General features: G+C 34.1%; 2 protein-coding genes and 1 pseudogene across 2 annotated transcripts; all 3 read left to right on the top strand.

Annotated features, from left to right (window-relative positions):
* The first annotated feature begins 4,847 nt into the window (after positions 1-4,847).
* LOC107012635 (protein DOWNY MILDEW RESISTANCE 6-like) lies at positions 4,848-6,323 on the top strand. Its single transcript, XM_015212518.2, has 3 exons — positions 4,848-5,311; positions 5,418-5,739; positions 5,827-6,323. Exons 1-3 carry the CDS (start codon positions 4,974-4,976, stop codon positions 6,094-6,096), a joined length of 930 nt encoding a protein of 309 aa, XP_015068004.1. The 5' UTR covers positions 4,848-4,973; the 3' UTR covers positions 6,097-6,323.
* Positions 6,324-6,736: 413 nt separating this feature from the next.
* Positions 6,737-8,067, top strand: LOC107012636 (1-aminocyclopropane-1-carboxylate oxidase 1-like). Its single transcript, XM_015212519.2, has 3 exons — positions 6,737-7,175; positions 7,263-7,584; positions 7,672-8,067. The coding sequence occupies exons 1-3, from the start codon at positions 6,841-6,843 to the stop codon at positions 7,939-7,941; spliced, it is 927 nt and encodes a 308-aa protein (XP_015068005.1). The 5' UTR covers positions 6,737-6,840; the 3' UTR covers positions 7,942-8,067.
* A 270-nt stretch (positions 8,068-8,337) lies between these two features.
* Positions 8,338-10,672, top strand: LOC107012637 (annotated as a pseudogene).
* Positions 10,673-15,209: the final 4,537 nt, after the last annotated feature.

The raw sequence follows: 15,209 nt of genomic DNA on the forward strand, positions 1-15,209 counted from the left end.
ACCCACCCACCCCAAAAAAAAAATCACAAAACTGACCGACATTTCACTTGCACAAATTTATAGAAACCCCATAGGCATACAGAAGATGATTCCAACATACAGAAAATGAATCATTGAACCAGTAATAAGAAAAATACACACAAAAAAATAAGATAACTACTTTCCTACAGTAAAAAAGAAATACACATAAAAAAGTTGAGACCAAAAACAGGGAAACACTCACACAAGGTTGGAAGAATAAGAGATCGAGGATATGAGCAGAGACAGTTGATGATTCGAGACATTAGAAAATTCCCGTCGTTTCTTGGCCGCTCCAGCTTTCAATTTCGATTTTCAAATGTGAAGTAATATATACGTCAGAAGCAGACTAGGGTTTGAATTGAAACTTTAGTGAATGAATTTCACAAGACATTTTTTCAAACTTGAAATAGATGGACTAATAATTGAAGATAAATGATCCCAGGCATGATATACTAAATTACACATTTCTACGAGTTGATTTTGAGGTTCAATTGATCAATCAATCAACAAAGCCCCCAAACCCTAAGCCATAGGAAAAAGTAGTTGAATACGATCGAGCAGTGGGATTCAAGAAGCATACCAATGTCTGTCTCTCACCATTTGCCTGACAACCACCTCCTTCTTGTTTTGTCCTCGTCACCATGATCTTCACCATTGTCTGCAGCATACACACCCAAAAAAAAACTTGATTTCTTTTAAAATCCAAATTGAAAATGGAATTCAAACTTATGCAGAAGAAGAGAGAAAGACCTTGACTAATAACAAGAGCCGTTGTATCTATGAGAGAAGAGAAGAGAACAGCCGTTATGGGTGGAACTGATAGTATTTATAGTGTGCTTTCTCAAATTGGAATTTAAATTTACATTGAAAAGGATTAATAGCAAGAGCCGTTATTGTTTTTTTTGAAAATATAATCTAACTAATTAATACTAATTTAATAAGATATTTGATTGAAATAAAAAAAAAATATGATGTTTATTTTTAAAAAGGACAACATTATTTTAAAATTACTTTAAAAACATTGTGAATTTATACAATTATTTCAAAGTATTTCAATTAAAAACACTTGATGATTAATCTACATTTTGGAAAGTAGTAATAATACTAATCAATAAATTTAAATAATTTTTCTAAACATTTTTTTCCAGTTACAAAATATTTTTAAAAAAACTAAAAAAATTATTAAAATGTTTTTTATCCACCTTTTGTTGTAAAAATATCTCAACCTACATTTGAACTTAAAAGAATAAAAACCACAAACACAACACCCAAAATCTGATAACTATTTCAATTTAAAATATACACATGACTTATTATTATTATTATGATTAACCATGTATAATACTTAACTTAAAAATTAAAGCCACCCACTTATCAAACCCAACCCTGTTGACCCGTTTGAACGAATCCGCCAAAAAAGAATAATAATCCAGAGCTTTTGCATACTTAATTTATAAATTACATTTTATGACAGTATTTTAAGGAGTTCAGTTTCAAAAAAAACACTTTCTTTATACCATATATCAAAGGAATCATTTCTATAAATACAAATCAAAACAGAAATTTTGCCCACAAATAAGTGAATTATCCTTACCACTATTAACTCTTTTACTTCCACTGCAACATGAGGTTTGTCCATAAATGAGTGAACTATAAATTTATCTTTTCTAAATTTTAAGTGTAATGTCATGTCTAGCCAATACATAAAATCTTGAGCTTCTTCAATGATAAATAATTTCTTATTCACTTAAAATTTTCTCAATTAGCTTTTGTCTTCTTCTATTGATAAAATATTTTGATCTTTGAAAATTGATAATCATGTATCAACAATGTATCAACAATCTCAACGGTCTGTATAATTTTTTTAGTTTTTTACTCCTCCCCTACATGCTCCTATCTTTGCTTTGTTGATAACTTAAACTTACGACCTTTAAGATTAAAGTGAAGGATATATGCTTAACATCTAAATAATTAAGATACCTTAATATGTAGTTTGGATACATTAAATACTAGCTCGCGGACATTAATATGTAGCTCAGATACATGAAAGAAACAAAGAATTTTAGAAATTTTAGAAATAAAAAGGGATATTGGAAATAAGAAAATATAAGAAGTGTATTTCAGTAATTTTTCCTTATTTTTACAAGTGACTCTTAATTCTGTGCTAGTTAATTTTTGGGAAAATTACGTGTATAAGCAAATATATATTAATTAATTACTCAACATGACTATAGTTTCCTTTAATACAATTCACGACCTACTTTTAGCTATAATTACGAGGCTTGGCCTTTTGTTTTGTATAATTGAAAATTTGTATAATATATTTCGCATAACTTTTGTATAATTCAAAATTTATATGATATAATTCGTATAATTATTTTTACTTTTGATGTTTGTATTCGTATAAACTTGTTATTTCGAATTAATACAAAAATAACTGAATTATACAAATGAACTAGTGAATTATACAAACATGCAAATTATATAAACATATGAATTATACAAACGAGACAACTTAGTAACTGTAGTTACAGCTCGCAATTATGCAAACTATAGCTATGAAGCATAATTAAGTTTATTATAGTGGTTATTTGTGAAAGTTTCTGTTAAAATGGCACAACAAGACATCTCATTTTACTAATTGGCAAAATATAGCCATTTTTTATTTTTTGACCAAAAAAGGTTTTTAAAAATCAAATTTTGCAATTAGTAGCCCACGTATTTTTTTAATTAAATTAATATAAAAGGTGGCAACATGATGTCCTTTTTTTATTGGGAAGTGATTTTTCTCCCTGTTTTTTTCTCTTCTTTCTTCCCGTCCATATACAATTCTTTGGAATCATATTTTCATTTATTGATTATCTTCTTCATTACTTTGAACAAAAGATGATTTACTTTCTAGTTTATTAGTTCTACATATTGAATTCTATAAAAATATTCGTCATAGTGTATTTTTTCTCTTTCGCTTTTAAATTCTTGATGATTTATTGATATTTACCGGTCAATTTTCCTAATTGTTAGTCAATGTTTGATACCCTCTTGTATTGTTGTTTCATTTTTTTGGGGGGGGGGGGGGGTTAATTTTGAAATTGAATATTATATCTAATTTACGTAAAAAATTACGTAATATTTTTTAATTGATTGTCATGTTTAAGAAAGTTATCCTAGGATTATTCATAAAAATGGAGATTCTGATTCTAATTTTGTGGATTCTCTATCCTTAACTCTAAAATTTATAGCCATGTAAGTTCTTATTGTTATCCTATTCAACTTGTGTATTTTCTATTGAACATTTTATATTTCACGTGCAATCCTCATTTTTTTGAAGAAAGAATCTAGAATGTATACAAATTTGGAGAGAATGCATATACGGATATGCATATATACATGAATGCAATACATATATGATGTTAATGATTAAATTATTTTTTTCAATGTAGTGTATATATATTATAAGTGAATGAATATATAAAGGAATAACATAGCTATAAATGTATATCAATACTAATCGAATGAATACACCATTTTTTTTACCTATATACAATCATCAAGTATACAATTGAATTTTTTATTATCAAATAATGAACAAAAAAGTATATAAAAAATATAATTTACGTTTTTAAACGGTTACATATTGTATATATAATTTTGTATGTTTCCGTTAGTTTTATTGTTTAGTGATATTGTTAATCAAAGAAAACAAAAAAAAACTATTAAAATGTTATTTATAATTTGGATCATTTTGTGCTTATTTTTTAGTTGTCTATTAAATGCTAATTAATGTTAGACTATTTATTGCTAATTATACTATCAATTGTATATATATATATATGTCATTTCCTCTTTTTTAGTTGCGAAGAGCTAGCAGCCCATTTAATTGAGCCCATAAAATTGAAGTAAGTCCATGGACATGTGATATTATCCGTTTTAATTTTGATGAAAAAGAACAAATAAATGGCTTTTGCTTGTTTTCTAGTTGTATATATAATTGAAAGGGAAAATCAGATAAAATATTCATTAGGTTAAACTTTTTCAATTATTATTTGTTAATTGTTATATAAAATTGGCCATTCATCCACTACTTCTTGCCGGTGAGGTGCATTGTGATGATCTCCAATTCATGCCATTAACGTTTGAATTAGACATAGGTAATATGCGTCTCTTTGGTATTTAATTTTAGAAAAGTGTGCATCATATTTCAAATTAAACTAGTTTGATTCAGTTCAATTTAGTTTTTTGGTGTTTTTGAATCAATTTTTTGGTGTGAATAAGAATAAAGAAAATAACGAGAAAATATGATAAAATAATAATTATTTTTCAGTTCACACTTCAAACTTCAAAGTAACAACTACACGTCTAACAATAAAAGGTAAGAACATCAATTCATTGTTCAAACTTCATAGTAACAACATGAAATGATAAAATCATAAAGTAGAAAGTAGAAACACCAAGTTGCTGTTCAAACTTGAATTAAATTGAGTTTTGTTTAGTTTAGACTTTAGATCTTTAATGTTTCATATTTTGTTATTTAGATTTTTGCTATTTAAGTTTAGGTTCTAAGTATGAAAATTGAAATGAGCCAAATAAAGTTTAAAATTAAGTAATATATTTAATATTTTTAAATTTATCTAATAAACTTTAATTCTTCGATGCATCATAATTTATTTAATGTATTTTAGTTTAATTTTTAAACAAGTTTAGTGTCTACTTGTATACCTTCGAAGTTTGAAAGTTGTGAACTGAAGCCAAGTTAAAGAACACATTTGTTCATTATTCCTTTTAAATTTCTGAGAGAGGTATCAAGAAATTGAATAGAATTATTTATATGGCCGTATGGGGCAGAACAGAAATGATTAAGGGCAAATTAATTTTAAATTCTGTTTTAAGTATTTTATTAGAGTGAATGATTGCATATTTGTGTATTGAGAGTGGAGAAAATTTAGGAAGACATCATGGCTAGTTTTGATATTCCAACAATTGATGTTTCTCCATTCATTAGATCAGATGAAAATGAAGAAGGGAAAAAGAAGGCGATTGAGCAAATGAGAGAAGCTTGTGTTAACTATGGCTTCTTCCAAATTGCGAATCACGGAATTCCTTTGGATTTGTTGAGCAGAATCATGGATATGTACAAGACTTTCTTTGCTTGTTCAGATGAAGAAAAACTATCGGTACCTTCTGATAACTATTTCAAAAGCACAAAGAAATCAGCTGGGACTTATGAGCAGCTACTGTTTCATCTTTCATCCTCTGGTTTCAACGTCTGCCCCGAAAATCCACCTCATTTCAAGTAATGTTTTACTAATTTACTGGAAACTGTTTCTAGTTTAAGCGATTTCCTGTTATGGTGATTTAAGAATGTTGTTTGTGAAATAGATCTGTTTTGATATTGTTAGGCAAGTATTGGAGGAGATGGCTTCACGTTTCACAAATTTAGGATTTGTATTGGGGAGAATCATAAGTGAGTGTCTGGGCATCCCTCCTAACTTCCTAGCAAACTACAGAAATGATCAGGCTAAGGATTTCTTGCTCGGCATCCACTACAGTCCAGCGACAGAAGCTGAGAACGTAGGAAAATCCGCACACAAAGATCCTGGCTGCATCACCATTCTCTACCAGCCTGAAGTTGGAGGTCTTCAGGTGCAGAAAGATGAACAGTGGATTCCCATAGCGCCTTCGAAACACAAACTAGTAGTTAATATTGGTGATGTCATTCAGGTAAATTATAGTTTGGTTATTACTGATTTATTTCACAGTTATAATTCTTCAATTTAACATTTTATTTTGTGTTGACGTATTAAAAAGGTGCTAAGCAACAATAAATTCAAGAGTGCAACGCACAGGGTGATCAGACCAAGAGAAACAATCCGTTACTCGTGTGCTTTCTTCTTCAACGTGCAAGGAGACAAGTGGATTGAGCCATTACCACAGTGTACCAAGGAAATTGGAGAATCGCCCAAGTACAGAGGATTCATCTTTAAAGAATATGTGCAGCGGAGACGCAGAGACGAGACTCATCCACCAGCTAGACCTGAAGATCATTTCAACATATCCCACTACTCAATTTCTAATTAGAGCACAAGTTTCTATGGAAAGAAACATAACATAAATACGTATGTCAAAGTGTGTGACTATCTCATTTAAACTGTTCCGGGGACACAATTATTTTCTTAATTATGTTGACACGTCTTTGATCGTATAAGCCTGATTCTTTGAAGAGGAATCCTCAATGCGCTGTTTGTTGTTACTGATTTAAAATAATCAAATTGCAGATACTGCAAAACTTGTTTGTTTGTTTCCTATTTTTTTTTTTCTGAATAATGTCAAGTACTCCTTCATATTGTTTACTCTAGTTTTAGACACCAATGCATATTACCTATTAACATTAAAAATAAGAAAACAGAAGGCTATTAGTTTGCCCATCGTCATCTTTCATCAGGTGGGCAGGCACATTATAATTTTTTATTGGTTTTGGAATTTTGGATCAGAGTTTGCTGATCTGTTGTATTTTAATAATGTTTCTGTGGACCTTGATTCAATACTGGCTTTTGAATTTTTAAAATTTTTTGGCTTTTGGAATTCTGGATCAGGACATGAACAGACAGGTAGGCAATGGAAAATGACATTCAGCGACCAAAAAAACAAAAGAACACATGTCATAAATCTAAATTAACGGTTGATATTTAAACACCTGAATCTCTTGTCCAGATAAGAACTTGGAGAAATGAAGAGATGCCAAATTTAACTAACTTCTTATAAAATAAACTCAATACAACATCCAATATAAGACGAAGAACGAAAATTAAGGAAAATATCAATATGGCTAGTTTTGATATTCCAACAATTGATGTTTCTCCATTTTTTAAATCAGAGGAAAATGAAGGAGCAAAAAAGAAGGCCATTGAGCAAATTAGAGAAGCTTGTGTTAGCTATGGTTTCTTTCAAATTGTGAATCACGGAATTCCTTCTGACTTGTTGAGCAGAACCATCGATATGTATAAGACTTTCTTTGCCTGTTCCGATGAAGAAAAACAGTGTGTACCTGATAATTATTTAAAAAGCACACCGAATTCAGCTGAGACTTTTGAGCACTTGTGGTTTCGTTTTCCATTCTCTGGCTTCAATAACTGCCGCAGCATTACACCTCATTTCAAGTAACATTAATTCCGCTATATTCTCTCTCAAATTAACTGCCGATCCTCTGTTATTTAATTTTCATGTTCTCTGTTTGATATTCTTAGGAAAGTATTGGAGGAGATTGTTTCCCATTTCACAAAATTAGGAGTTGTGTTGGAAGGGATCATAAGTGAGTGTCTTGGACTCCCTCCTGACTTCCTCTCAAACTACAGAAATGATCGTTCTCGGGACTCGTTGATGGGGCTGCACTACTTTCCAGCGACAGAAGATGACAACACAGGAAAACCTGCGCATGAAGATCCTGGCTGCTTCACTATTCTCTACCAGGATGAAATCGGAGGCCTTCAGGTGCACAAAGATGAGCACTGGATACCCATACCGCCTTCCAAAGACAAACTAGTTGTTAACATTGGTGATGTCATTCAGGTATATACAATTCGAATGCTCGTTGATTTCAAATTTACCATTATCCCAAAATTTTAACTTCTTATGACGTTGTTGACATACATAAAGGTGCTAAGCAACAATAAATTCAAGAGTGCAACTCACAAAGTAGTGAGACCAATTGAAACAAACCGTTACTCGTACGTGTTCTTCTATAATGTGCAAGGAGACAAGTGGATTGAGCCATTACCACAATTTACAAAGGAAATTGGAGAGTCTCCCAAGTATAGAGGATTCGTGTTTGAAGAATATCATGAGTTGAGATTCAGAAACAGGAGTCATCCACCAGCTAGACCTGAAGATCTCATCCATATAACACACTACTCAATTTCTAATTAGACAAAAAGTTTATGTGATGAGAAATTTTCTCTATATATGGCAAGAAACATAGCAATGATATGTATGCAGATCTTTTGTTTTCTTTCTTTTCCAAATAACATCAACTACTCCTTTCATATTGTTTTAGACACCAATGCATCTGTTTTATAAAATTTAACTCCCTATTAAAGCTACATGGAATAAAGATTATTGAGATCTTTTTCTCAACAAATGTGAAATAGTACTAATTTAGATGTAACAAAACAAGTTCATGGCCAGAAACTGAATATTTATATGGCCACATGGGCAGAAATCAACAACTGACTTCTCCTTAAAACTTTACTTTTTTTGTTTTATAAAAGAGGTTGCGAACAACATTGAGGGTGAAGAAACATCATTCTAGTATTGAATGTTAGAATAGATTGATATTTCTCCATTGTTTAGATCAGAGGAAAATGAAGAAGCGAAAAATAAGGCTATGGAACAAATTAGAGAAGCTTGTGTTAACTATGGTTTCTTCGAGATTGTGAATCACGGAAATCCTTTGGAGTTGTTGAGCACAAGTATGATGAAAAAGATCCAATAAATCCAAGAAGAATTGATCGATGAACTATCAAGTGTTTTTGGACAGAGTTGAAGACCATACTTCAGGTTACTTTTGATAGGCAAACTATCTTTTTTTAGTTCATACATATATATAAATTGAAGTTTGAGACTAATAACTCAATCTTACCCTTGACTTTTATATTCTTCTTGGATTTATTTTTTACTAGTACAAAGGATTCATCTACAAAGAATATCTGCAGTTGAGACTCAGAACTCGACTCATAGTCCATAGACCTGAAGATATGATCGATATAATGCAGTACTCAATTTCTAATTAGAGGACAAATAGCAGATCTTGATTCTTTCTTTTCTGAATAACGTCGAGTACTCCTTCATATTGTTTACTTTTTGTTTTTTAGTTTAGACACCAATGCATCTGTTTTATAAACTTAACAGATGGAATCTAGATTATTCAGATTTTGTTTTCTGAACAAATAGTTGATAATTAACGCTAAAAAATAAACCACAATTTTTGTCTGCTGGTAACGTTACTAAGGCCCACACAGGGGAACTGAAGAAATAATGGGGTAACATTAAAGAGCCTCTTTTTTAGGTAAGACTTTATTATCTATATATGGGGTTTATGTTTATAAACTGACATAAAAAATACTAGTAATTTTATTTTGTCATGTCAAATTATGTTAATGATAAATGTGGTTGAGTAAATTTTGTAGATAAAAGTTTTAAATTGAATAATTTGATTGATATAAAATACTGTCGATCGATATCTACCTAAAGATAGAGAATCCCACTATGTCTCTTAGCTCCTCCTTGTAAATATGTAAGATCAGAAAATGCTTATAAATTAAACTCAACAGAAAATCCAAATATAAGACTAAGAAGAGTGAAGGCAAATATGATGGCTAGTTTTGATATTCCAAGAATTGATGTTACTCCATTTTTTAGATCAGATGAAAATGGAGAAGCAAAAACGAAGGCTATTGAGCAAATTAGAGAAGCTTGTGTTAACTTTTGTTTCTTCCAAATTGTGAATCATGGAATTCCTTTGGATTTGTTGAGCCAAACCATGTATATGTATAAGAATTTCTTTGCTTGTTCTGATGATTATTTAAAAAGCACAAAGAATTCAGTTGAGAACTTGGTGTTTCGTTTTCCATTCTCTGTCGTCGATGTCTGCCCCAACAAACTACCTCATTTCAAGTACTAATATATTCTCTCTTGATTGCAACTCATTTTAATTGTTTCTAGTTTTTTTTGCATTTTCAGAATGTTACTGTTTTTGTTATTGTTAGGCAAGTATTGGAGGAGATGATTTCCGAGTTCACAAAACTAGGAGTTGTGTAATCATAAGTGAGTGTCTTGGCCTCCCTCCTGACTTCCTATCAAACTACAGAAATGATGGGTCTCGCGATTCGTTGCTCGGACTCCACTATTTACCAGTGATGACAACATTGAAAACCTGCACATGAAGATCCTGGCTTCTTCACTATTCTCTACCAGGATGAAGTTAAAGGCCTTGAGGAATTCTTAAAGATGACCACTGGATTCCCATAGCGCCTTTCAAAGACAAACTAATTGTTAACATTGGTGATGTCATTCAGGTATTTTATTTATAACTCCACTCTTGCTTGGTTATACATTTCACATTTTAACTATCCCAAAATTTAACCAACTTATTTTGACATAAATAAAAAAAGGTGCTAAGCAACAATAAATTCAAGAGTGCAACTCATAGAGCAGCGAACCCAAGTGAAAAAGACCGTTACTCGTACGTGTTCTTCTATAATGTGCAAGGATCCTAGTGGGTTGAGCCGTTACCATAATTTACAGAGGAAATTGGTGAGTCGCCTAAGTACAGAGGATTCCTGTTTGAAGAATATCATCTGCTTAGAATAAAAAACAGGAGTCATCCATCAGATAGACCTGAAGATCTCATCCATATAACCCACTACTCAATTTCTAATTAGAGAAGACGTCTATGTATTCATCTATATTATGGAAATAAAGATGTGTGCGACCATCTCAATTAAAAATTTAAATTGTTAGCGAGCACAATGTGTTTTTGTTAGTTACGTTAACACCTCTTTCAGATTCTATGAAAAGAAATCCTCAAATTTATAGCTGTGTCTTGCCGCTGTATGTTGTTACTAATTCAAAATAATGAAATTGCAGATTTTGTTTTCTTGCTTTCCTTTTTTTCTTTTAAGAATAACGCCTTCATATTGTTTACTCTAGTTTTGGACATCAATACATCTGTTTTTATAAAAATTTTACTCCATATTAAAAACTATATGGGGATCTAGAGTATTGAGATTTTCTCTGAACAAATCTTTGATAATTCTAAAAATAATTGTATTAGACAAATGAGAAAGAGTACTAATTAAGATAAACAACGCAAATTATAGTGAAATCACGTGAAGTTATATAAATTGAAGGATCCATGTGACGTGGTTATGTCCTTTTTCTATGGGGAGTTTAAATTATTTGATTTAATTAATCTGTAACCATACTTATCCTTTTTTATAATGTTAATTAAAAGAATGTTTGCCGTGTCATTCTCATTCACTGAATAATTAATATATACAAAAGTGTACAAGCCTAATTTTAGGCAAGAGATAATTACGGAGATTATTATCAATTACATAGATAATAATCAATTACAAAGATAATTGCTAAATATAAAAGATGACAACTAATTAGAATATTTACCAAAAGATATTGTACAATAAATAGATTATTTCCATAATCTATCACACCCCCGCAGTCGAAACGGGAGATTTACGAATGTTGAGACTGTGCCGGAAATCATCAAATAATACCCGAGGGAGACTTTTAGTAAAAATGTCGGCAAGCTGATAACGAGATGGTACATGTAGTACTCGAACCTCACCCCGTTGAACTTTCTCACGAACAAAATGTATGTCCATCTCAATATGTTTGGTACGTTGATGTTGTACCGGATTACTGGAAAGATAGATGGCACTTACATTATCACAGTAAACCAATGTAGCCTTGGAAATAGGAAAACCTAGCTCGAAAAGTAAGTTTCGAACCCAACATGATTCAGAGACTACATTTGCAACCCCACGATACTCTGCTTCAGCACTAGACTTAGACAGAGTTGGTTGTCGTTTTGCTGACCAAGATATCAGGTTATCACCTAGAAACACACAATAACCTGACGTAGAACGACGAGTGTCGGGACACCCGCCCCAGTCTGCGTCCGTGTAGGACAAAAGAGAACTAACAGATGACTTAGACATGTGCAAACCATAGTTAAGCGTACCTTGAACATAGCGAAGAACACGCTTTAAAGCATTCATATGCTCAACCCGTGGAGCATGCATAAACAGACAAACTTGTTGAACAGCATAAGAAATATCCGGACGAGTAAAAGTCAAGTATTGCAAACCCCCACACAGACTACGATAGTGAGTAGCATTCTCATAAAGATCGCCGGATGAAGAACTCATTTTCCCTTTGGAATCAACAGGAGTAAGAGATGGTTTGCAAGAAGTCATACCTGCTTTAGCAATAATATCCTGAGCATATTTCTTTTGAGACAAAAATAAACCAGATTTGTCCCGGGAGACAGCAATACCTAAGAAATAGCTCAGTGGACCCAAGTCTTTCATAGCAAATTCAGATGCAAGGCGAGAAATAATTCGAAGCCTAAGAAATTCTGAAGAAGCAGTTAAGATAATATCATCAACATAAAGTAGGATAAAAGCAGTTTCAGTACCATGGCGAAAAATGAACAATGAATTATCAGATTTGCTATGGGAAAATCCAATGGACGCCACAAAATCAGCAAACCTTTGATACCAAGCTCGGGGGGCTTGTTTGAGACCGTAGAGAGACTTACGGAGAAGACAAACATGATCAGGTCGACTAGGATCCTTGAACCCCATTGGTTGGTACATGTAAACAGTCTCATTTAAATTACCATGTAAGAAAGCATTTTTAACATCCAATTGATGAATTGGCCAAGACTTGGATAAAGCAATACTAAGCACCACCCGAATAGTAGCTGGTTTAACAACCGGACTAAAAGTCTCATCACAGTCAATACCTTCCCTCTGTGTCTTACCATCACCAACAAGACGAGCCTTATGTCTTTCAAAAGAACCATCAGACTTAGTCTTATGCCGAAAAATCCATAGAGACCGAATAATATTGACATCAGACGGTCGCGGGACTAAATCCCAAGTACCATTTTTAATAAGAGCATCATACTCTTCCTGCATAGCAATTTTCCAATTATGGTCACGAATGGCCTGAACAGGGTTCTTCGGAATGGGTGATATGGAGGTAGTAGTATGATTGGCCTGGTCATGGTATTTAGGATTCAGTTTAAAAATTCCATGTTTGCTACGGGTGTTCATGGAATGCGATGGTTGAGAGGAGTGGGAAGAGGATGATGTGATGGCAAAAGGTGGTGGTTGCCTATCATTGGCAGCGGGTACAAAAGGGTGCATCCCCTGCTGTACGTTGACAGGTGGAGTGCACGGTTGGCTGGGGTGGGAGTGCAGCTCGGCATTAGCAGCGGGTACAGGAGGTAGGCTGCCACTGCCTTGCTGCAGGGGGTTCCGCAGGAGGGTCGCGGTTTGCTGGGTATGGTCGCGAGTGTGCTGCGGGGAAGGGGAAGGCAGGGTAGGCTGCGGGCTGGCTGCGGTATGGGTGTCCTGGCCGCGGGTGGGGTGCGGTACAGGCTGTGAAGTAGCATCCAAGGGAGCAATACCCGACTCAAGAATAGAACGATACATAGGAATGTCCGAAGGACTGGAAGTGTCACTTAAGAAATCATATGTATGAGGGAGGGGAGTGTGTACCTTAGAGAATGGAAAAACCGACTCATCAAACCACACATGCTTGGCTATTATAATACGACGACTCGACATATCAAAACACTTATACCCCCTATGATTGGATGGATATCCAAGAAAGACACATGGAGTAGACCGGGATTGGAGTTTATTTATCTTGGAAGAGGGAATCAAAGGATAACATAAACACCCAAAGACACGTAGATGTGAATAATCCGGAGTTTTTTGATATAAGATCTGAGTAGGTGATTTATAACCAAGTATTTTTGTGGGCATGATATTGTGAAGGTATGTAGCCATTTCAAGTGCATGATGCCAAAAAGAAGGAGGCATAGAAGCATGACAAAGGAGCGTACGAACAACATTGTTAATCGTTTTAATTTTTCGTTCCGATTTGCCATTTTGAGGAGAGGTGTATGGACATGAGAATCTAAAATGCATTCCATATTTTTGACAAAATTGCTTAAAGGGATCATTTTCAAATTCACGGCCGTTATCACATTGGAAAGCTTTAATTTCTCTCTCAAATTGAGTTCGAATATAAGTTCGGACACGAATAAAAAGATTATAGACTTGAGATTTAGAAGAAATAGGAAACGTCCATAAAAAATTCGTGTAATTATCAAGAAAGAGAACATAATACTTATGACCAAGTGAGCTAAGAATCGGAGATGTCCATAAATCACTGTGAATAATGTCAAAAGGCATAGTAGTATGAGATAAAGAATCTGTAAAAGGCGTTTTTATTAATTTTCCCAATGGGCAAGAATGACAAATATCGTTTGAAGCCTTATTACATTTGATAAGATTACTACTACGCAGACTACTAAGAATTGCATGTCCCGGATGACCTAAACGGGAATGCCATAAACTAGGAGAGACAACTGCAAAAGCTGAAGGGGTGGTAGGTGAAATGATTTGACGATCAGTGAGAAAAGGATAGAGATCGCCACTGCTATTACACCTCACTATTTTGCTCCCCGTCTGCAAATCCTTCACAGAAAACCCAAACGGATCAAATTCAACAGAAACATGATTGTCAGTGGTGAATTTTCTAACTGATATTAGGTTTTTAATAATTTTTGGGACATGAAGGACATTTTTGAGTTGAAGAGTGTTTTGGTTTAGACATTCGTGACCATAACCTTTAATAGGTATTTTACTACCATTGCCAACAGTAATAGCATTATTAGCATGATTACTCAAATTAAAATATGGAGATAAGTTACCTTGGGAATTCGTCATGTGAGAGGTTGCCCCGGTATCCATATAGTAATTTGGATCGGTGAGAGACATTGTGTGCATAGCTTGTTCAATGTTGGTAGGAACAGAACCCGGATGAGAAGATGGAGCGCTTGAGAAGTACGCTTGATTAGGTCGAGACCCGAGGATGCCTTGAGAAGGAGGCTGGTACGGCCTTGCCCCTGTCCACGGGTTTGGGCCCGGACCCTGGGCTGGGTACGGACAAGGTGGGGTTGCCCAAGGGCCATTGCCCCAGTACGGCCATGGGGGAAACATCCACCCCATGCCCTGCTGCTGCTGCTGTTGGGAGGAGGCGCCACCTTGGCGCGGTTGCTGCTGCTGCGAAGATTGTTGCTGCTGCTGGTTGTTCCGGCCGGCACCACCTTTGCCCTTGCCGCCGCTGCCTTTCCCTTTACCCTTGGCTCTACCTCGTGAATTCCCTCCTTTAGAAGATGAAGAATGATCACTAGAAGGGTGTGACGCTGTGGAAGAGGCGGTGAGAAGAGCCTCCTCGCGAGCTTCAATTGCAAGGTCCGAAGAGTTACTTTGTTCCTCTAGTTCAAGCATGGAACGTAGAGTATCAAAGGAAGGCAAGGGACTAATATGTCGAACAGATGTACGAAAAGGCTTATACTCCTCCGAAAGCCCTTTCAA

This window comes from Solanum pennellii, chromosome 3 (genome assembly GCF_001406875.1).
Source record: "Solanum pennellii chromosome 3, SPENNV200".
NCBI classification, from domain to species: domain Eukaryota; kingdom Viridiplantae; phylum Streptophyta; class Magnoliopsida; order Solanales; family Solanaceae; genus Solanum; species Solanum pennellii.

Bases quoted from the DNA above. Each gene is read 5' to 3' on its own strand.
- LOC107012635 (XM_015212518.2), top strand. From the start codon at position 4,974: ATGGCTAGTTTTGATATTCCAACAATTGATGTTTCTCCATTCATTAGA. The intron at 5,312-5,417 runs GTAATGTTTTAC...TGATATTGTTAG, and splicing joins GAAAATCCACCTCATTTCAA to GCAAGTATTGGAGGAGATGG. The intron at 5,740-5,826 runs GTAAATTATAGT...CGTATTAAAAAG, and splicing joins ATATTGGTGATGTCATTCAG to GTGCTAAGCAACAATAAATT.
- LOC107012636 (XM_015212519.2), top strand. From the start codon at position 6,841: ATGGCTAGTTTTGATATTCCAACAATTGATGTTTCTCCATTTTTTAAA. The intron at 7,176-7,262 runs GTAACATTAATT...TGATATTCTTAG, and splicing joins AGCATTACACCTCATTTCAA to GAAAGTATTGGAGGAGATTG. The intron at 7,585-7,671 runs GTATATACAATT...ACATACATAAAG, and splicing joins ACATTGGTGATGTCATTCAG to GTGCTAAGCAACAATAAATT.